This window comes from Colletotrichum godetiae, assembly GCF_030913485.1.
Source record: "Colletotrichum godetiae strain CBS 193.32 chromosome Unknown BDP55scaffold_1, whole genome shotgun sequence".
NCBI lineage: Eukaryota > Fungi > Ascomycota > Sordariomycetes > Glomerellales > Glomerellaceae > Colletotrichum > Colletotrichum godetiae.
This window is the reverse complement of record NW_026851249.1, coordinates 129860-149848: the sequence shown is the minus strand read 5'-3', so window position 1 is coordinate 149848 and position 19989 is coordinate 129860. Positions and strand designations below refer to the sequence as shown.

The following is a 19989-nucleotide window of genomic DNA, read 5'->3' as shown; positions in this document are numbered from 1 at the left end:
AACGCTCATTAGTCTAAACACGTTGCTATGGCTCTATCTTTTTACACGTAGGGGCACCGAATCAAAACCGCTCATTTGCCTCTCAGCCTCTCATCATGAAACTTCAAGTCAAATGCATGTTGTACGCGACCATCTAGAACTGCATTGTATTCTATAATGCTCAATGCGAAGTTTGCGTAGCTGCAAACAACTTCTTGAACTCAGACTCAGTGGCTAGTAAGGTATTGGGAGTGTCCCATTCTACAGCTTCTCCCTGCTTCAAGAGAAGTACTCGGTCATACTTCTCTATGAATCTCAGACGGTGTATAACAGATACGACGGTTTGGTCTGAGAACTCTTCTTCAATGATTCGCTGCATCTTGTCCTCGGTGTCTTGGTCCACGCTGAGCCCGTGTTAGTTTACTAACGGTATTGGGCTGTTGAGGCAAACTCCATACCTGCTTGTAGCTTCATCCAAGATCAAAATCTGACTCTTTTCGATCAGCGCACGCGTCAACGCCAGTAATTGTCTTTCCCCTGCCGAGAAGCCATCGGCGTCTAGCTCGCTATCCAGACCACCTGCCATACCGATCTTCCCAAGAAGCCCAACCCTGTCGAGCGCTGCTTTGATAGTCTCGCTGCTTTCGCGGGAGTGTGGATCGAGATTGAAACGAACGCTACCAGGGATGAATAATGGCTCCTGGGGTATGACGTTGATCCGTGAGCGTACTTCTGATCTCTCCAGATCTTCGAGATCGATGCCGTCGACGAGGATCTTCCCGTCGGTGACTTCAATCATCTGAAGTAGCGAGAGAACAAAGGATGTCTTGCCACTCCCTGACGGCCCACAGAGTGCAATCTTTTGACCGGATGATATTGAAAGTGTCAAGTTCTTGAGCGTTGCGTCACCGTCTCTTGTGTACCTCGCAGTGACGTTGTCAAAGTTGATGCGTCCCTGCAATGGCCACCTTTCAGGAGGGATACCAGAGCTTCCTAAACCGCGCTCTTCAGAAGGCGTTGTCTGAGAAAACTCTCTTATTCTGGCCACAGCACCGATAGACGTCTCCAGAGCAGTCCAATTCTTGATCGTGGTCGCAAGAGAGTTGTTGAAACCGAGGACCAGGACCATTGATACACCAATCGCGCCAGGGGAAAATTTGTCAGTGATGGATGTCGCCATGGCCACAATGATCAGTGCTAAGGCGCCGACGACGAGGTCCAGAATTAGGGCGAGCCATTGTTGAATACAAGCTAGCATGTAGTGGGGCTTCTGTGAGATATTGAGGAGCTTCGTCGCCTGCTCCTCAAAGTTCCCATGCCATCTGTAAGCACGGATGGTTGCAACGCCCTTCAGTGTTTCAAGAAAGTGGGTGTAGATCGGGGCTTTGGCTTCGATATCGAGGAGACGGACTTGACGAGAGGTGCGGAGATAGTATCGCTGAACGAAGAAGAGCACTCCTACTAAGAGAGGTACTGACGTCGCTAGATATTTGCCCATGACACAAAGTATGATGAGCTTGACAATGCAAGCGCAAGCATCTTTTGCAGTTAGCGCAACTCACCCGCAGAAAGATTAGCGTTGAGAAGAAAGAACTCACTCGAGGCGAAGTTGATAGCATTCGATGGAAGAGTAACATCCACTAGGTTGAGATCCTGGCTAAATCTAGATCACGAGTTGATCAATCTTGTACCGGACTATTAAGACACTACCGAAAAGCACACCTACCTGTTGGTGATGGAGCCAGTATCGGTTGACTGAAAGAAGCTCAGTGGTGCTCTGAGCGAGGATTAGTATGCGTGGCAATGGAATGCGGGAGGTTGCCCCGTGCTACCTCAAGCTTGTGTGCAGTAGATCACCATGTAAACTCATGGCTGTCGCACTTATGATCCGTATGAAGAGCAGCCTGGTGTCGTCAGCGGCATTGAACTTCGACATTGAGAGCTGGTGTAAATCTTACCAGCATTCCACAGAAAGTCCAAGACATGCCATTGCGAATAAGAGAGCATACACCCCAAGATACATGCCGAGGTTATCATTTGGGCGTTTTTCGTTGGCTTCCACCCACCACTGAAACCAGATATCTAGGCAGTAGGTCAGTGTGAGATGGAGAATGCATATGGATCTTTATGAGCTTACTTGTAAAACCACTGCAGAATGCCTCGGTGAAGGTGGCAAAGACGAATGAGCCAACTACTATCCAGCCAGCACGCTCGAAGTAGTATTTGTAAACGGACCATGAGCCGTTCTGACGCAGCCTATCTTCCTGGGCATCCAGGGTCCTTTGGATTTGTGTGGATTTCACAGAATTCTCAGCTTGCTCCCACTCCTCACCACGTGAAGGATTATTGTCATCTTCCAATTTCGATTTCGTAATCAAGTCAGATGAGCTAGCAAGGACCTGTTCATACGAACCCTGGCTCAGGACTTGACCCTCAGTGAGAACGATCAGTTCATCTGCATGTCGTAGAAGTGAACCTTTGCGCGATTGGTTAGAAATTTCCGAGCTAGAGTCATCTTCGCTATGAGAGCGAGCTTACGGGTGTGAGTCGCAAGAATGACGGAGATCTCATTCCGGCGAATGTGGCCCTCTTTGCTGAAGAGACGACTCGAGATTTGGCTGACACTTTTGGAATCGAGGCCGCTGAAGACGTCATCTAATACCATAACTCGGTGTCTAGAGTAGACGGCACGAGCGAGGGCCTGGTGCAAATGTTAGTTTTAGAAGTCGCCGCACTTTTTCCTATCGAGAAAAGGGGTTCCCAACTCACCACACGCTGCCGTTGCCCTCCACTCAAGCCGACCCCGTTACTACCAATTTTGTACAGCTCTCTCTCCTTCAGGCATGTTCTTGACATCGTCAGTCAAGGAGCAGAGCCACAAAACTTGATCGAACCATTTCGGATCATGCTCTAAGCCGCCAGTGATGTTTCGTCTCAAAGTGTCGTTCATCATCCACGGAGCTTGCGCACAATACGCGGTTCCGTGAGTCATACACTCTCGAGTCCCAATATTGAGTGATGTTTCTCCGAGAATACTCTCCATAAGGCACGACTTTCCGCACCCAACAGGGCCGACTATCATAGTGATTCCTCGTTTGATTGTCAAGGAAAGGTCCTTAAAGACTATGTCGGAATCAGGTGACCAGGAGATCTTTGCGTTGCAGAATGAGGCAATTGTTCGATCAGATGTTTCGGAAGTTGAATGATCTGCCAGCTCGATGCTTGCTCTGTTCAGAGTGGTGACTGATGAGCGCGACGGAGGTATTGGTTGTTCGGGCAGTGATGATCTCTTGAGGCAGAACATTTCGATGCGCTTGAAGCAAGCTACCCCTTGTACAATGTTAGGCACGAATTGGCAGAACATTAGGAGTGGTTCCGTCAAAAGACCGATGAGAGACAGTGCAGTAAAGGCGTTCGTCGTCGTCAGTGTTTGATCTTTGGTGATGACTGCGATGATACTGTAGATGACAAATGTCGCGAACGGAGCAAACTCGACGGGAAGGTTTGCTGGGGAAATTTAGCCATGAAGGAAAACAGGAACAATTGGAAACTTACAAACGAGAATCTGAGAGAGGATCAGTTTGCGAAATTTCTCCGAGGTCTTCAATTCGACACGTCGCAGCTCGGTGATAGTGGTTGACAACACGCCCGAGAGACCCAGCATCTTGATCGCCTTCATATCTCCCAGCATGGAGGCCGTGACGGCGACTCTCTTTTGCAAACGTTCAATCCAGGCCGTCTGTGCCCTTCCAATGGTTTTGGAGACGGGGATAACGCCAAAAGCGCATACTTGGGAAATCTTCATCAGCGTCTTGGACCGATGCAAAGCAGGCCTTGGGTAACCTACCGATAGAAATGACGACTGGTACTACAGATGCAGAGGCAATCTGGCGTTGCAGGAGGAATATGGCAATGCTAACCTCAAGAATCGCCGCCCAAATCTGATGAAGGTTGTTGAACGTAAGTACGATGCGTTCGATATCTGTGCCCATCAAAGTAACCGCAGCGCTGTCTTTCAAGTCGTCCGCTCTGAGAGTGAGGGTCTGCTTGAAGATCATAGACATTAGTCCTGCTCGGAGCATCGTAGTGAAGCGAAATTGATGGCGAGAAAACGCTGCTCGCGAGACTGCCAGGCCGAGGTACGTAAGCACGTATGCTCCCACGAGTGCTTGCCCGTATCTCTCAGACTGTGGCGTTTTGGGTGTCTGCATGTAGCTCACTGTGGCCGTGATGAGGAAGGGCTGGCAAAATGTAAAAGCAGTGAGGAAGAGGCGCGTTATGACGCCGGCGACTAGAGTTCCGCGGTAGGCGTAAAAGCTGGAGCGAATCAATGCATGGTACTTCTCCCCTTTTCGCTTCAACCACGCTGCTTCGAGGCTTGCTCCTGCTCTGTCTCCAGTCAAGTCTTTATCGACTTCTGGCATATCTCGGATGTGAATGACCCGCGAGTACCCAAGACGAAAGAAGGGCATGAGCCATGTGAAGAAGCTGCGGCCCCAAAAGCCAGTCTCTTCTTCTTTCGTGAGTGATTGGTACGTTATCTGCAAGAATCGTTTCTTGCCGATGGACTCTAGAGGAACGACTAGAATCGTGACAGCGACGATAGCAGTCCAAAGGCCCTTGAGCGCTCCGGAGCCTGTGATAAGCCATAGCGTCCTCAGGCGCGGTAGAGATAGTATGGCAGATGCTGAGAAATAGAGTATGAGCAAGTCGGAGGGACGAGTGGAGCGTTGATCTTCCAGGAATGAGTGGAAAGCTGCGGCCAAAACGGCGATGAAGTTGAGGATTCCCGCAGCCAGTGAGACCGATGTGCGGAGAGCTGGCGACTTGGCATCGATAATGACAAAGCTAAGGTGAAGCACGGTCAAGACACTCAAAAGAGTCTACGTTTTCAGTCACTGTCAGTGAGATCTTGATGAGATAAGTATTCGAGGTTGGGTAATTCACCAATTTCCACAAGGCAAGCTTGTAAGTCGCTACTTTCACCGGCGTCCGCGCAATGGAGAATATGCGCAAAGGAATGAGTAGGAGAAACACTACTGAGGGAATCATAAGAAAGATGGCATCTTCAAAAAGAAGAGTGAAGTCAAAGTTGCGGCAGTTGTAGTTGATGCGAGGGCCGAATTGGTTATCGCTGCCCAAAAGACAACTGTTGTTAGTTGCCATGATGAAGGAACTTTTTAGAATACATCAAAGTCAATCCCATTGCCATTCCAGAACAGTCAAGGTGACTGAGGATAAGCAAAGTATTTCACGCCTCAGGAGGGACTTTCGACTTGTGACACCTTGTGCGCCATGGCGAGCAAACGTCTTACATCGGATCCTTCCCTTCCTAGGTGATTGCCGCACTATGCTCAGTGAGGCAGGTCAATTCGGTTCAGATAGCCGCTCATTGGACACCATCGAATTGGTATTGACCCGAATATGCAAAGCTGACCTGTGTCATTGCATCCCGTCCCGGGGGACGCGGGTCCAACTTAGGAGTGCAAAAAAACGCCAGCTTAGGAAAGGACATGCCTGGTGGCGGGAATAAGAGAAAAGAAATTGGGTCAAACAATGGGGAATTGAAGGACTGGGGGGTGCCGATGTCGTGATTGATGGGCCCCTCTTCTCTCCGTCCCTCGGTTCTCCACTCGGAGGACCAAAATCCGGAACGTCCACCAAGCCCTCAGGAAAGGTAGGTACTTTCCCCGGAGCATCCACCACAGCTCCGAACCCCTTCCGGCCCGGGGCTGACGCACGCAGACATGCGCGTTCCTGACCTTATCAGCGACGACAACGCAATCTCGCAACGCACACGCCAACGTCACAGTACTTCGTCAACAGTGACAGCTGCACCTCCAGTTTCACAAGCATCCCAGCATGCAGTCGCTGCCCCTTCCCCTTCTTCATCAGGTTCCAGGTCACCAGCGCAGGAGGATCAATCATCTATATGGGGTCCACCTAATAAGAAACGGCGTTTAACAACATCAGCAACCCATCTCACCCGGAGGAAACGCGCTGCAACAGCATGCCAGTTCTGCCGTCTTCGCAAGACGAAATGCGACAACGTCCGTCCTGTGTGTGGATTCTGTCGACATCACCAGGCGACCTGCGTCTACGGCGACCAAGAGGAAGACGACGGAGACAGAGTGTCTCATGCTGCCAAGTTCCAAGATGAAGGTATTACGAGCTCAGTCATCTTGGAAAGACTGGATGAAATCAAGCATTTGCTGCAGAGACCAAGGACCCCTTTGAGGGAGCAACGGGCGTCGGTGGTAGTAGCTGCGGCATCTCACGCGGAAATCCCTCAGAGAGATGGACTTGGAATTCATCGGAATGGCAACGGCAGAGAGCTCCATGGATACTTAATGGACGATCATGACCAGCACCGTGGAGAAACTTCCCGCACGCTGTACTCGGCTCTTCGTTGCGAGTCCATGCTCCGGTGGCCCATATTCGGAGGCATCATATCAGAAGAGGATTCACGAATAGAATCCTTCATTCTCGAATTCGGTACCGATGTGACCGACGATGGCCTGAATCACCCCAATGACTCCTCCATGATCAACGGGTCAGGCATCCAAGAAGATGCATTTGTCCCCCTTTGCCGAAAGTTTCTCACTCATGTCCACCCCCGAAATCCAATACTCGAGGGCAACGAACTGATAGCCTATGCGAAACAGGCAACTGAACACGGCATCAAATGGGATGCTCGCTCATGTCTCGTAGTAAGAGTCCTCCATCAGCCACTCCATCCCCCCCCCCCAAAGCCCATCAATTAACCTCAACAAACAGCTCCTCGCCTGTGCCCTCGCAAGTCTGACGACCCCTTGGATTCCTCCGCAAGAAACCACATCCAACACCGAAACCGATGTGGCAGATATTGCCCTCCCACCAATACTAGAACCACAAGACTGCGGCACCGCAGAAGCGTACTACCTCGCAGCATCCAAACGCATCGGACTCTTAGGCCCCTCGATCCTGGACATCCAATGCCTCTTCCTGGCCTCCATGTACGAAAAGTGCCGCCTCCGGCCGATGCGAGCCTGCTTCTACATCCAGCAGGCCTCGACGCGCTTGCAGACTCACTTGCTCCGAAGAGGACGCCGGCCATGGAAAGAGGCTAGCGGACGGGAGGAACCGACGCAGCCTCTTCAGCAGCGCGTGTTTTGGTCTTGCTTCAAGGCGGAGAAGTGAGTCGTCTCAATCTTTTTTGCACTACCATACCTTGGGTCCGATTTCACTGACTAAAGTAGCGAGATCCTCCCGACTCTGGGTCTCCAACCAAGCGGTCTCGAGGACTTCACCTACCCAGACTCCTTCCCGGCGCCTCCCTCTGCGCTCTCCACGACGAGGACCATCACCACCACCACCAGCGTCAACGAGACATCCGCCAGCTCGTCAGAGTATACCTGGTCCCCGACCCCAGACCCTCACCAGCGCCTGGAAGAAGAACGCAGCTGGCTCTACTACCTCGCCGAGATCTCCCTCCGACGAACGATCAAAAACACAATGTCCGTGCTGTACCGCAAGGGTGAGGCGTACTGGCTGAGGAACGAGGGGTTATTAGTCCGACAATATGATGAGTTTGAAAAGGAGATTTCGCAATTGTGAGTTGCTTCTGCCCCCCTATCCATACTACCCGTACTTGTTCTTTTCCCCAGCCTGAATCCCCCAGCCTTGGCGGACTTGAAGCAGCGCGAATAAATCTCCGAGAAAATCAGCACCCCTAAAGTCACACGCACCACTCACCCAGTCAAACGTTAAACTTACACGTCTCCCATACACTCCCATCTCCCACCCCTAATCCAATTCACCGAACACCACTACCCGGACAACGAGCTCGCCTTTTACCTCCAAGGTCGCTTTCAAGGATGGCGCGAATCGACCCTCCGCCCGCTTCTCTACTGCGCCCTCCACGGAGCCCGTGGCCGGAGCCAGGGTCGAGAGGATCAGCCTCTACCGACTCATGTTCAGACTGAAGAATATCCGACGAATCCGCGCGTAATCCACCTCGCTCAAAAGGCCGTCGACACCTGCGCCGCCATGATCGTCAAAACGGCGCACCACCACCGCCACGGCGGAAGCTGGTTCGTTGCCCGCCGCGCATTCTCTTGCGCCGTAATGGTCCTCGCGGCCGTCGTCGGGGCGGAGAATCATCCTGTTGAACCGCCCTCGAATTGGGCTTCTCTCGTACGGCTTGCGTTGAGAGTTCTCGGGCGATGGGGCAAAGAGGCGCGTGACCTCGAGCAGATGCGGGAGACGCTCCAGCGGCTCTTTCACAGGGTGCAGCAGAAGGCGGCTTCGTCAGTCTCCATGTGAGAGATGTGGTTGTAGTAGCCTTTGCGGCAGGCTTACCAAGTCGGTTCGATTCCTTTCGGCGTCAAGTACTGTACTTATTTAGTCCACAGCATTCACTCCTTAGCTCGCCTTCCTCTGGTAACGTCCTTGAGGTTCTTTTTAATAATCTCGTATATCTCTAAGTCCGCGAAGCCTGCAATTGTCTTGTCTGAGTTGCAGTAGCTATTCCGCAGTGGGTGTGTATGTAACTCAGTCACCTGTAGTTACGTTCGCAGTCCGCTTTTAAGCACCATTGAAAAGTAGTGGTAATAGTGCCAGGAGCACCGTGATAAGTGTATTAGTTCCTGATAGCCGAGTGAGACCCTCCTATTATCCCATTAACTGCTAGATGGCGTCTCTACATCCGTCTCCAGTCTTTCTCTGATTTTGCTCTATTTCGTGATTATTCAGAGGCGGATATAAGGGAAATAGGTTCGGATTATTAGATGATTCGCTATTAAAGTACGTCCCTATGTATCGACACTATCTAGTAGTTAATGTGATACGATCCTTACGTTGAAAACTAGACCCGCAGTAGTGGTTCGGTCATGGGCCTGTTCTATGTAGCAAATTACGAAAACTCACAGCTTCCTTCCACCCGGTATCGAGCACATAAAGAAGATCTTTGACGAGGTAAAACATCGGCCTTAGATTCTCTATCCCGCCTTATATAAGGTAACCGGCGCCATATATTCCTAGCGGAACGAGTTACCGATCCAAGTCGTGAAGCCTCTCCTCGAACTTCTTCCAAGTAAACGAACAGTGCATACGAAGATGATGCTTCCCGATCGTACTTGTTGCTTCTCGGCACCCCAAGAATAAGGCAAACTTTCCCCTGCGTTCGACCGGTCTCCTCGTCTGTGTAAAGAAATCGCGAACGAATACTCGCCCAGGCCTAAAAGGTGCCTCTCACTTGTTAGGTAGCATCGCAAGCACGATTCAGCAATACGATGTAACTACGGCCCTGAGAGGGTGACACTTGCCAAAACAAACTTGCTATACCAAACCCATCATCTCCATCCACTTACATAAGGCACTACCTCACATAGCCTCTAGAGATTCAGTAATACATCACAGTCATGAAGATCCTGCCTGCATCGCTCTCACAAGGTTCATTCCAAATAGAGTATTTGCAAGCCTCGGGAAAAGCGTGCTTAACGGGGTAGCTTGCAATTTGGGAGCCCCGTCCCTGCAAAATGTAGCCAAGTGATCTGATGCCCCGCTCAACTTGCCCCAATCTGGACAAGACCTCGATTTGCCGAAGTCTCAGTCCGACGTAGTGCCACAAGTGGTACCGGAAAAGGTACCCAGCAAGGTGCATGATTCAAGCACATGTCATCTTGTTGTGCTGTGTTGTGTTTTCGTTGCTCCCGTGATTGTTGTCTTCCGCAGAAAACCTAGCCTGCGACGTAAACGTTCACTGGGAGAGATGAGGCAAGACATAAAGTATTTCATGTTCAACTTTCTAGTTGTATTAACAGTTATGTTTGAGCGGTAGTGTAAACTAGTCACAACCGTGACGACTAAGTTATCCCCCACGCGCCATGCATTCCACATCAACATTTCGCATTACAAGTTGTTAAGATGTGTCCAAATCGGACCCAGCTTCAGAGATGCCTCCAGGTTATTCACCCGGTAAGACGGGTAGTAGACTAGGGGTATAGATAAAATTGAAAATGGACATTAAGATAGACGCGCACTTAGACGTTGGAAGTGCGACGCTCAATGTTGTCGACGTGGACCTTGTCGAGGACGCCATTGCGGGCGACCTGGGAGGCGAAGGTCTCATGGGGCTTCCACTTGGCAGAAGTGCGGGGAGTAGTCTCCTCCATCATCTTATCAACCTGCTCCAGGGACAGACCCTTGGTCTCGGGGACCAGGAAGTAGGTGTAGACAAGGGCGCAGGTGCAGAGACCACCCCAGACGAAGAAGACGGAAGACTTGAGGTTGCCACGCTTCTCACCAACCATGTAGGGGGTGATCACGGCAATGATGGTGTTCCAGAGCCAGTTGGAGGCAGTGGACAGAGCAACACCGCGGGAGCGGATAGGCAGAGGGAAGACCTCACCGATGAGAATCCAGGCACCGGGTCCCCAGGTGGAGGCGAACCAGAAGATAAAGATGGCGATGAAGGCGATCTGGGCGTTGACGGCGGGAATGTTGTCGGCAATGCTCTTGGTAGCATCGGCGGGGTCGGGGTGGGTGTGGTTGAAACCGACAGTGACACCGATGATGGCAACGAGGAACTGGCAGATGGTCATACCAGCAGCACCCCAAAGAAGGATGGTGCGGCGGCCGAAGCGCTCGACAGTCCAGAAAGACAAGGGGGTGGAGCAGACGTTGACGAGCGTGAAGACGAGGGAGATCAAGAAGGTGTTGCTGATGGCACCGGTAGACTGGAGGAAGGGAGTCGAGTAGTAGAAGATGAAGTTGACACCAGTCCACTGCTGCATCATCTGGAGGGAAGTACCGAGGATGGTCTTGCGCAAGTTGGAGTTGGCCTTGAAGACGGATCCGCTGAAGCAGTTGGCCCATGAGCCGAACCAAGTGGCAGAGGGAATGAGCTGGCGCTCGTACTCCTCGTTGGCGACGATCTCAGCAAGCTCGACCTGGATGTACTCTGAGTTCTCGGGCTGGCCACGAAGCTTGGAAAGGGAGGCGGCAGCATCGGCGAGTCTGCCCTTCTTGACGAAGTATCTGGGAGAGTCGGGGAACAGCATCAGACCACCTCCAAGAATCAGAGCCCAGGGGAACTGGATGGAGATGGGAATGCGGTAGGCGCCAGTGTCGGTGCGGTCCTTGGTGCCGTAGACGACGCAGGCAGCGAGCAGGAGACCGATAGTGATGCAGAATTGGTAACCGGCGACGAGAGCACCGCGAACCTTCTTGGGAGACTATTGATATGGTGTTAGTGCATTGTGCTGGGTATTCGCAAGGAAGCAGGTATACTCACAATCTCAGACATGTACAAAATGACAACAGCGGACTCGAAACCCACACCGATACCGGCAATGAGACGGCCGGTAACGATGGGAGCAAGAGGAGAAGAGCCGACACCAGTGATCATCTGGATTACGACACCGATCATGTAGATGAAGCAGCCGAGAATAACAGTCCACTTGCGTCCCATCCAGTCGGCAACGTCACCAGCAATCAGAGCACCGAAGAAAGTACCGCAGGAGAGAATAGAGACGATGAGGGAGGTGTCAGATTCGCCAATGGCGGTGGCACCGTCGCCCTCGACGGCCTCGATGAAGTTGATGGAACCCAGGACACCGTTAATGTAACCGGAGTCGTATCCGAAGAAGATACCTCCGAAGGAGGCAAAGGCGCAGATCAGGTAGGCCTTCCATGTGACGGGAGCCTCGATCTGGTCGACATTGTCGGTGACGGCGAGGCCCTGGACGGGCTCGCGCGTAACGCCGGTTTCTTTCTCCATTGTGGAGGGTGTTGCTGATGTTGTTCGCCTCGGGAGCTTGGCGATGATTCGAGCTGATTGTGTGGGAAAGGGGAGGACGAGAGGAAGCTTGTCGGGAGAGTTGTTGGCGAGGAAGCTCGTGAGGAAGGAAGAGTGGCAAGGCAGAAAGTGAGGGCGAGACGAGGACCTTTTATCAGTCTTGGTGTCACGTCCAGGAAGGTGCAAAGGTAATGCTACATAGCTGCGTCCGTGTCAGTCCGTATGTCTGGCGTGGGTGTGTGTGTGTGTGGTAGTACCGACTGATGGACTGGGGACTGAGAACTGGGGGGGATTTGGAGACCAGGGGAGGGGTGTGTGACACCAAAAATTCGAGTCTGGAATGGGAACGAGAATGGGACGACAGGCCAGGCCGATGCAAATGGGTCAGTCAGACTCAGACAGAGCAGAACAGCCTGCCGTGTTGTCGATGAAGGCCTACTCCGTAATACGCTATGCCTATGGCCGAAGCAGCAGCCAGATGGTGAGGAGGAGTGTTGTGTGTGAGTGTGTGTGGTGCTTCATCTCCCCATTCCGAGGGACTGCAGGTCACAGTTCATCGAGGACGAGCTCCCATTGGGTTAGCCCCGTTGGTTAGCCGTCCCCATATTGGAGCTCCTGCTAGCTCATGCTTAATAGGGCCGATAACTCTTGGGCAGGCGTGGAGGCCGAGGGGAAGGGGGAGGGTGTAAACTTGTGAAGAAGGTACGAGGGGGGGTGGGAAGGGGACTCCCGACGAGTTGGGAAGGGGCCGCGGGGCGGGCAGGCCACGGGGAAGGAGGGAAGGAAGGACGACAAGGGTGGCAGTCAAACAGTCATGGGAAATGGAAGAGAGAGACTGGGCGGTATCCGGACGGATACAACGAATAGTGACTTGAAAGGAACTGCACCCTGTCTGTATTAGCGCGCGATGTGGGAGGTACCTCCCGTCTCACACCATGGTCTTTGGGTAGTAGGAAGGTACTTTTATTTATTCCTTCCATTTCTTGGTTCTTCACTTACCTGACGATACCTCAAGGTGCCATTGTGGTCGTACCTGCTCTCCGTCTACGAAGATGGATATGTAAAGCTCAATGAGCACTTCAGGTTGAATGTGGCCTGTCTGTTTGGTTATTCAATTGCTGCCGAAGTGTACACGAACGTTTGGGGAAACGGCGAGGCGAGGACATTCCCAATAACATTGACTTTGGGGACTCCCGTCGGCTGGGGCACCTGCTACGGGAGCCGACGAGTTACCTGCCTTAAAGGTAAGCTAGACGGGCGGGAAGGAACCAGCGATTCCCTAATAAAAGGGAATGCAGCTGTACTCAATGCCTGCGCAACACATACAAAAGGTACATGGACAGAAAAGAATTGGAAGTCGAGGAGAGCAGCGTCCACTTGGTAAGAAATCAATGACTCCTTGTGGACCAAACCATCAGATCATCAATTCCAGGCAGATCTGGACTGAACACGGCCTCGCTAGTCATCACCGCAACGGAGGGGGGAAAGAGTAGTTTAGCGGCCGATGCCCACTACCTTTGGTGGACAGATTGACTCGTCAGTGGCGCGCGATGGCCGGCAGTCCACTACAAGCGCTAAACATTTGGAAAACTTGGAGGGGAAGACAAATCAAAGGGGAAAAAAAAAACCAACGTTACCACACGCGATTATTGGAATTGGAAGTGAAAATTAGCCACTGGGGAACAATAACTGGGGGAGACCACACTGGCCCGGGGACTCCAGTCTTCAGCTGTCTGGCCCCCCGGGGACCCCCCTTTCGTGCCCAACATGGAGAGCGCAGCCACCAGGTCACGGGGGTTCTTTGCCTAGCACCAAGGCCCCCCAAAAATGCCCCAAGCAGAAAAGTCCAAGAGAAAAAAAAAGCTGGGGAAATGGATTTCGCCGTTGTCTCGCCGTCGCGTGGCGTTTTGCGGGGCGGGGCCCTGGAGACTTGGTCACCCTTTTTTTTACTGATGAATCGACGCTAAGCTCGATCCAGACCCTTGACCGCTCCCGGCTCTGCTGTTCGCCCATGTTCTGGCAGTTCTTGCGCTGCGCCGGACAAGAGCGTGGGCACGGGACACGACACGGTTTTTTTCCCCTTCGTGTCCAACTGCTGCTATTTTCACCCGATGTTCTTCCATCCAGGCTCGTGTTGGGACAGGATGAAGGGAATAGATAGAAAAAAGCACTGGGGCTCTGCTGATCTTGGTCTGGTCTCGACCCTTCGGCTCGGGTTCTCGGGTCTGACAAAGAATCTGTCAACTGGAGATCAAGCAAACGGACCAGATGAACGGTTGGCCTCGGCTGCTGTTTGTGAGTGCTGCTGAATTTCTTACAAGCTGACAGCTAGAGATTCCGAGTCGCGACTCGGCGCGTCTGTCTCTGGTGGCAATCTCATGAGTGCAAGATGTCTAATTGAATACATTGAATACACCCTGTACACCGAAAACGATGCGCTGGAATCCCAAAAGTCTAAACGCGGAAAGTGTCACGTAGTCGGACCGGTCGTGTCGAGGTCATTTGACGATCCTGACGAGAGTAGTTCGATATGCTTTCATCGCTTGCATCGTAACAAGCGCCGAATAGACGAATTGCCCGCCCGCAACCCTGGCTTGTATGTAGCGAGTCTAGGGAGTCTGGAGATGCGTGACACTTTTCTCCCATGGCCGGCGCAGGAGTGCGGCGGGGGAGGGGGCCAGCTGTGCGCCAAGCCTGAACGTGCCGAGCTTGGCCCCGAGCTCATGCAGCGATAATCTGCATACCAAGACGCGCTGCTCCAGACTCCAGAGTTTGCTTGCCAGACGGGAGACCAGAGGACGCCCAAGAATGTCATCGACACGGCACTAATCTTTTACGCCGCAGGGAGGGGAACGCGGAAGGGAAGGAAAGGGCGATGGCGGACATGGGCCAGGCATGCAGCAGTGCTAGCAGACAACGGCAGACTTGATGAAATGCGCCCGTTTCTGGCCAAGCGCCCGGTGGCCGTGCCGCCGTGGTCCAGTGATGATATGCCTTCTCCTTACCTAGCGATCCTGGCCAAGTCATCGTCACCGTTGACATGGTTTTGGTGTGTGTTTGGCTCTATGCGGTTACCTGCTTACGTTTGATGACCTCCTGAATCTCACGATCGCTTCATGCAATTTCAGAATTTTCACCAACAAACAGGCGAACAGAAAGAGACTGTCAGAGTTTTCTCCCCTAAAACTCCCGATTATCTTCAGTCGGGCTACTTTCACCCGCGTTTGGTGGGGTCCCCGAGGGGTATTCTTTATCCGACATGAACTTGTCCCGTGGGAATAAGGCCCAGTGGATCTGTCACAGCCATGGTCCAGCGATTAGCAGTAAGGAATTTCCATAATTCCATAATTCCATTGAAAAAAGGTGCCCCGTGGAGAAGCAAACTGGAGACTTTTGGCAGAGGGACTTGGGGAAAGCGCCATAGAAGCGCCGAAGAGGCAGGCAACAAGCGTGCAGCGCCGTCCCGGGGACAGGTCCAGTCGGCCTGGTTCTAGTCAGCCGGTCATTGGTTCTTGCCAGTTGGTGCCAGTCCACAGTCTTCAGGATACGTACTGCCAAGTACCGAAGTATCTTCCCCGGCCACTTTTGTGTGGCGCTCATTGGCTCCGCCGCCTCCCTTCTTTCCCACATCTCCCCAGGCTTTTTTTTTTTTTTTTTTTTACAAGTCTTGGTCTGATGAGCCACCGGTTCCTCCCTCCGATTCGCCCAGATGTCAAATCCCAAAACATGACACACCCAGAGACCCCGGTCCCTGTTGCCCCGTCATCCTTCCGAGAAGGAAGAAAGTCTTCGTAAGGAATTGGCAATGTCTTGCCTTGACTTGCTCGCAGCCTTCCACGTCGGCGCGTCTCTCAGTCAGGCAATTGGATAGATGGATCACTAACTCGCTCGCGCAGGCGGCCTGTGTCCGACTTTAGGCCCATCTTCCATCCGTGCCTCTGCAACAGCCCCCATGGTGATGGCGATGCTTTGCGACACGATGCGATGAGATTGGATGGTGAATTTGCGGCTGGACTCAGACATCACGATAGCTGCCTCTACGAAGTACGTAGTACTGTCAGCAACCGAGACACGAGGCGCCCGTGTGGCTTTTCTTCCCTTGTCGCTCCCTGCTCAAACATCTCCACTGCCGTCGTTCAACGGACCATCTGGTTCAGCGCCATGTCTCTTCAGCCGCCGGCATCCGCGAGGTCATTGTTCGTGATGAGATGGGCACATGTCGACGCTGTACGGAGTACGTACAGACAAGTACCTATGGATTTCGATCCTCATGGCGACCCTAGGTACTCCAAGCCGCAACGTTGGAGCCCCAAGGACTCTCACGCATGCTCTCCTGCAGCCCTCCAACACGTCTCTCCCTATCCGTGGATACCAGAGGCTGCAACGCCTTACGGGTACGCTGGAGCTCCTCTACCTAGGTCCACGTTTTGAAGCTCGCTTGACTGTTCTTGGCTCGACTAAGCCATCTTCAGGCGTCAGCACCTACAGTCGAACTCGCTTAGACGGCTATGTTGAAGCTATTCGGGCCATTCAACCTCGCCAAAACTTACAATCACAGTAGCTCTGCTAGCCGCTGCATCTCGCTATCCGGACTGCATGTGATGGATGCAACCCCGTTCAATTCATCCCATCTTCATCCCGCACTTTCACGCTCTCCCCCAACTTCTCCCCATTCCATCCAACTTTTTTTTCCCTCCCCCAAGTTTCCCCCATCATCTATCCTCCAATCCCCCGGCCCCGGCCCCAAATGGGACAATGCTCGGTGGTACTCGATGCGCTAACTGCCTTCAGGTCCCTCTATTCGGAGCCTACTATGGTAGACACTTCGTCTTGGTGTTCAGTTTGGCCGAGTTCCTGTCCGTTGTGGATCGCCTCACATGCACTTTCAGACGCCGTGCGTCTCTGTTTCTCTCCGCCTGGAGATATCGGGGTCTCCAAGCAACCCCATATCTCCAGCTTTACGAAGCCGGTACCCAATCACGACGTTGCTTCCGCCAGATCGCGCGCCTGCTCGTCTGATTCCGCGGGTGCTTTCGGGGCTCCGCGCTCATCGTCCAACTCACAAGCCGTACGAAACAGCCGTACGAAGACACCGCCTATAGGTAGTCGAAAGAGTCACGTCGTACCACCACCCCACCCGAGTCAGCGTGTGTTACTGTTAACAGGGCCCAAAGTCCGAATGACCAACAAGTTTTCCCTCCAGGCACTCCAGATTTGGGCTCCCTCCCCCCCGGGGCCTGTCGCCAGTGGGTGCCTTCCGAGCCATCCCTGGTCGGCCTCCGTACCCAGGTGCTTACTTTTACCTGTCACGGCCGTGATATCGGCCCGTCTTTGATGACGGCCCCATTCAACCATGCCCGAAATCACGACAGCGGCCTGTTAACACTGGCGCATCGCCTTGCCTTGCCTGCTTCAGTGCTTCAATCGCCTCGGCTTTCGGCCGAGTTTGGGCTTGGTCTCGATTCTTTTTCCCCAGCCCACCGCCCTCGTGCTTCTCTCCAGAGCTCCTCTTTGTTCTTCCCCATGGGAAACTGGTAAAACGACCGCGTTTTCGCCGGCCGCCTGATCTCTGACGCACCGTTCGTCTCGAAACTTGAACTACAGATACGAACAAGCTTACAAACCGCCAGACCGGTACGAATAGACCGACAGATTGTCACCGCACCGCAAACTCTGTCACTCCACGGGGTCTCCGGACGCGGGCACGGTGTCGGTCTCCGCTCGGAAGGATTTTTCTCTCCAGCAAACCACGAACTTCCAGAGTCTCTCTCCACTGCGGAGAACGTATCATTAAACACCCTTGCTACCCCTTGTGGATACTCCCAAGGAATAAAATCACCTCCAAGATTTCTGCTGAAGACTCGCTGACACAGCCTGGGCCGGGAACTCACACGATGTTCATCAGGTGGTCTTGACTCAGACCTGAAGTTCGTCCGCTGTTTGGCTCGCATGGGGCTGCCATGAACACAAGAAAAGCACAGGCTACGGTACGCTGCACGTCCATCCCAGCAACCAGGCCATCCCCAGCCCATCCCGAGTTCTCGGGACACGTGAGTCGCAAGGCTCTTGTGTGGCGACGTCGACCCGCGTCTTTGGTGTTGGCTGATGATTATGGCGTCGTGCACGCACGATCGTTGTCTCTTCCCCCATTCCAAATGCCCGTCCTCTTGGCTGCCAAAGCTAACGATCGATAGGTAGTGTAAATGGATCCGAACCACCGGATTCTAGCGTGGTAGTCAGGTGCAGCCGTGGCCAGGTCCGAGCTCGACCCCTGTCCGGCACCGCCGCCAACGAGCCTCGGAACTTGTAGTCGTCACTGACCTGTCACCAACCCGAGGACTAACGGGAGCTGTTGACTAACACCTTCGCCATGGACTGATCTCGACCGGCGGCCGGCTCCGTTGGCCTTCCGCAATGCCGCACCGCTACGTTACCCTCCATCCGAGTGCCGCTACGGTACTCTACATTTGCCTCCCGCCAATCCCACCCACCTTCCAGCTTACCGTCTCTCTGCTCGCGGGGTTGAGGTTCTCTTTGTCGTGATGACTGGTTCGATCATTGAGACAATGCTGATCTGGGGTAGCCGCCATCAGAGCGCCGCAACGCGCCAAGTCGAGGTGCTCAATTGCAGAAGAACCGAGCTATTGAAGGATCAAGCCAATCGAAACACCCCATGGCTTGTCACCTGCCAGCTAGAAGCGCACAGGTCGAAGGATCAGCCACCCGATTCTTCTGCTACCATCCAATGGCCGTGCTTCGATTCTTAGAGCCGCAGAAAGACTTGGACTGCCAAAGCCTTCCTTGTTCTTGATTAGGACTCCTCAGGTTTCACAGGCGACAGGCGGGCAAAACAAGTGTTTGGACTCGTGTTTCTATCCTTCTTACACAGCCTCGCCAGCATAAGCATTCTCCATTCTTGACAAAGAATTAAGTCACGCGCGAGTGTGCGCCGACTCCCAAGACCCAAACGAGGGTTTGACACTACATAAGCACCCTTTGTCTAGCCGTCGGGCTATCAACACGCTTCTGGCGTGGTCGTTTCTCGATTGCGGGGTTGGTGTCTGTTAGTGTCCGGTGCAGATTCTTTCCCGCCACTCCTCCGAGAGCTAGAAGAACGTAACTAGTTTTGTTTGTAAATCAATTCTCAATCCGTGTTTAGGATAGTCCAGTTTTCCAATCTACTCGTTGCAGGCCTGTGAAGATCAGAGGAGTTGCCAATTGAACTAACTTACACGATTCCATAATTTGGCTGCGTTCTCTATGATCTCGTGACACCTTTGTAAGAGCCTACCGTAACCGCTCTCAGTAACACAGCAGCTCATTGACGATGCCAATGGCAACCACGGCTTTTCTAAATCGGCTTGGCCGCAGCCATCTGTTCGGGTGGCGCTTTTGGTCTAACTGCTTTACCTTTGCCTTGTTTGCCTAACACTCCTGGTTCGGGACTCCGGCCCCCGTTTTGCTGCCGGCAGTCGTCGGTTAAAAGTGGCGAATGATGCAAGGGCTTGGAGGGCAAATTGACATCGTTGAAGATATCAGAACGACAGCAACTCCAAAGCAGCAGTCATGTTTCAGCTTTAGCAGTACTTGAGTTGTCATTTCATAACTTTGGTTCCAGCTCGTTGATTGCTCAATACTTATCATGGCTTTTTGGCTTGGTGATTGTTGATTCATGTACATTGATCCGTGGTGATTTGATATGACCTCAGATCAAGCTCAAAGCATGTTGTTTTTAACACCTCTTGATCTTTGGCAAGTGGCTTCGACGTCCATTACCAATCCTGCATATTCCTTCGAGTCTTGAGACACGTGCCGCAAGCTCGGCAGTGGGTACTTTCTGCGGTGGCTATCCGCACCGATCGGTTTTATGAGAAAGATCTAGCTCGAAGGCTATATGCTTGACCTTATATCAGAGCTTCTCTGCGGAGGGCTGGGGCCTTGGCTCTCACTTGCGGAGAATACCTAGTTTCGACCAGAACAGCTACCCAGACAGAGTTAAACAGAGAACAGCCTAAAGAGTTTCCAAACAGTCATGTAAGTGCGAGCCTCTGACTTGTAGCTTGGTCGCAGTCAAGTATCAGGGAACGTGTAGCCCTTGACAGTTTTAACTTAATCGTATCAGGACATCATTCTCCCCTCAGCTTGGTCGACATCACATTAAAATAATGAAAACCACTGGATGTTCTCCTACCGGTAAGGAAAGAGCAAATTGTCTCTATTCGGCCGTTGAG

General features: G+C 52.7%; 7 protein-coding genes across 7 annotated transcripts; 4 read left to right on the top strand and 3 right to left on the bottom strand.

Moving 5' to 3' along the window:
* Positions 1–2: 2 nt before the first annotated feature.
* Positions 3–5145, bottom strand: BDP55DRAFT_699514 (ABC transporter; the record flags this gene model as incomplete). Its single annotated transcript, XM_060577893.1, is given in 13 exon segments — positions 3–383; positions 438–1518; positions 1578–1642; positions 1706–1756; positions 1812–1883; positions 1938–2061; positions 2117–2455; positions 2518–2680; positions 2749–2814; positions 2834–3486; positions 3535–3768; positions 3827–4862; positions 5020–5145. The coding sequence occupies 13 exon segments, from the start codon at positions 5143–5145 to the stop codon at positions 161–163; spliced, it is 4233 nt and encodes a 1410-aa protein (XP_060436600.1). The 3' UTR covers positions 3–160.
* Positions 5146–5221: 76 nt separating this feature from the next.
* On the top strand, positions 5222–5516 carry BDP55DRAFT_639710 (uncharacterized protein). Its single transcript, XM_060573276.1, has one exon. It carries the CDS (start codon positions 5330–5332, stop codon positions 5510–5512), a length of 183 nt encoding a protein of 60 aa, XP_060436599.1. The 5' UTR covers positions 5222–5329; the 3' UTR covers positions 5513–5516.
* Positions 5517–5726: 210 nt separating this feature from the next.
* On the top strand, positions 5727–7575 carry BDP55DRAFT_625113 (uncharacterized protein; the record flags this gene model as incomplete). Its single annotated transcript, XM_060571423.1, has 3 exons — positions 5727–6689; positions 6757–7154; positions 7218–7575. 3 exons carry the CDS (start codon positions 5727–5729, stop codon positions 7573–7575), a joined length of 1719 nt encoding a protein of 572 aa, XP_060436598.1.
* Positions 7576–9811: 2236 nt separating this feature from the next.
* BDP55DRAFT_1652 (uncharacterized protein) lies at positions 9812–12246 on the bottom strand (the record flags this gene model as incomplete). Its single annotated transcript, XM_060565721.1, has 3 exons — positions 9812–11195; positions 11255–11960; positions 12020–12246. Coding segments are annotated over 3 exons (2127 nt in total), but the record flags the coding sequence as incomplete, so codon positions are not given.
* Positions 12247–13525: 1279 nt separating this feature from the next.
* Positions 13526–14493, top strand: BDP55DRAFT_625111 (uncharacterized protein; the record flags this gene model as incomplete). Its single annotated transcript, XM_060571422.1, has 3 exons — positions 13526–13545; positions 13737–14053; positions 14087–14493. The coding sequence occupies 3 exons, from the start codon at positions 13526–13528 to the stop codon at positions 14491–14493; spliced, it is 744 nt and encodes a 247-aa protein (XP_060436596.1).
* Positions 14494–16104: 1611 nt separating this feature from the next.
* BDP55DRAFT_1591 (uncharacterized protein) lies at positions 16105–17136 on the top strand. The gene has a single exon (XM_060565664.1). It carries the CDS (start codon positions 16506–16508, stop codon positions 17091–17093), a length of 588 nt encoding a protein of 195 aa, XP_060436595.1. The 5' UTR covers positions 16105–16505; the 3' UTR covers positions 17094–17136.
* On the bottom strand, positions 17136–18045 carry BDP55DRAFT_1601 (uncharacterized protein). The gene has a single exon (XM_060565673.1). The coding sequence runs from the start codon at positions 17788–17790 to the stop codon at positions 17179–17181; it is 612 nt and encodes a 203-aa protein (XP_060436594.1). The 5' UTR covers positions 17791–18045; the 3' UTR covers positions 17136–17178.
* Positions 18046–19989: the final 1944 nt, after the last annotated feature.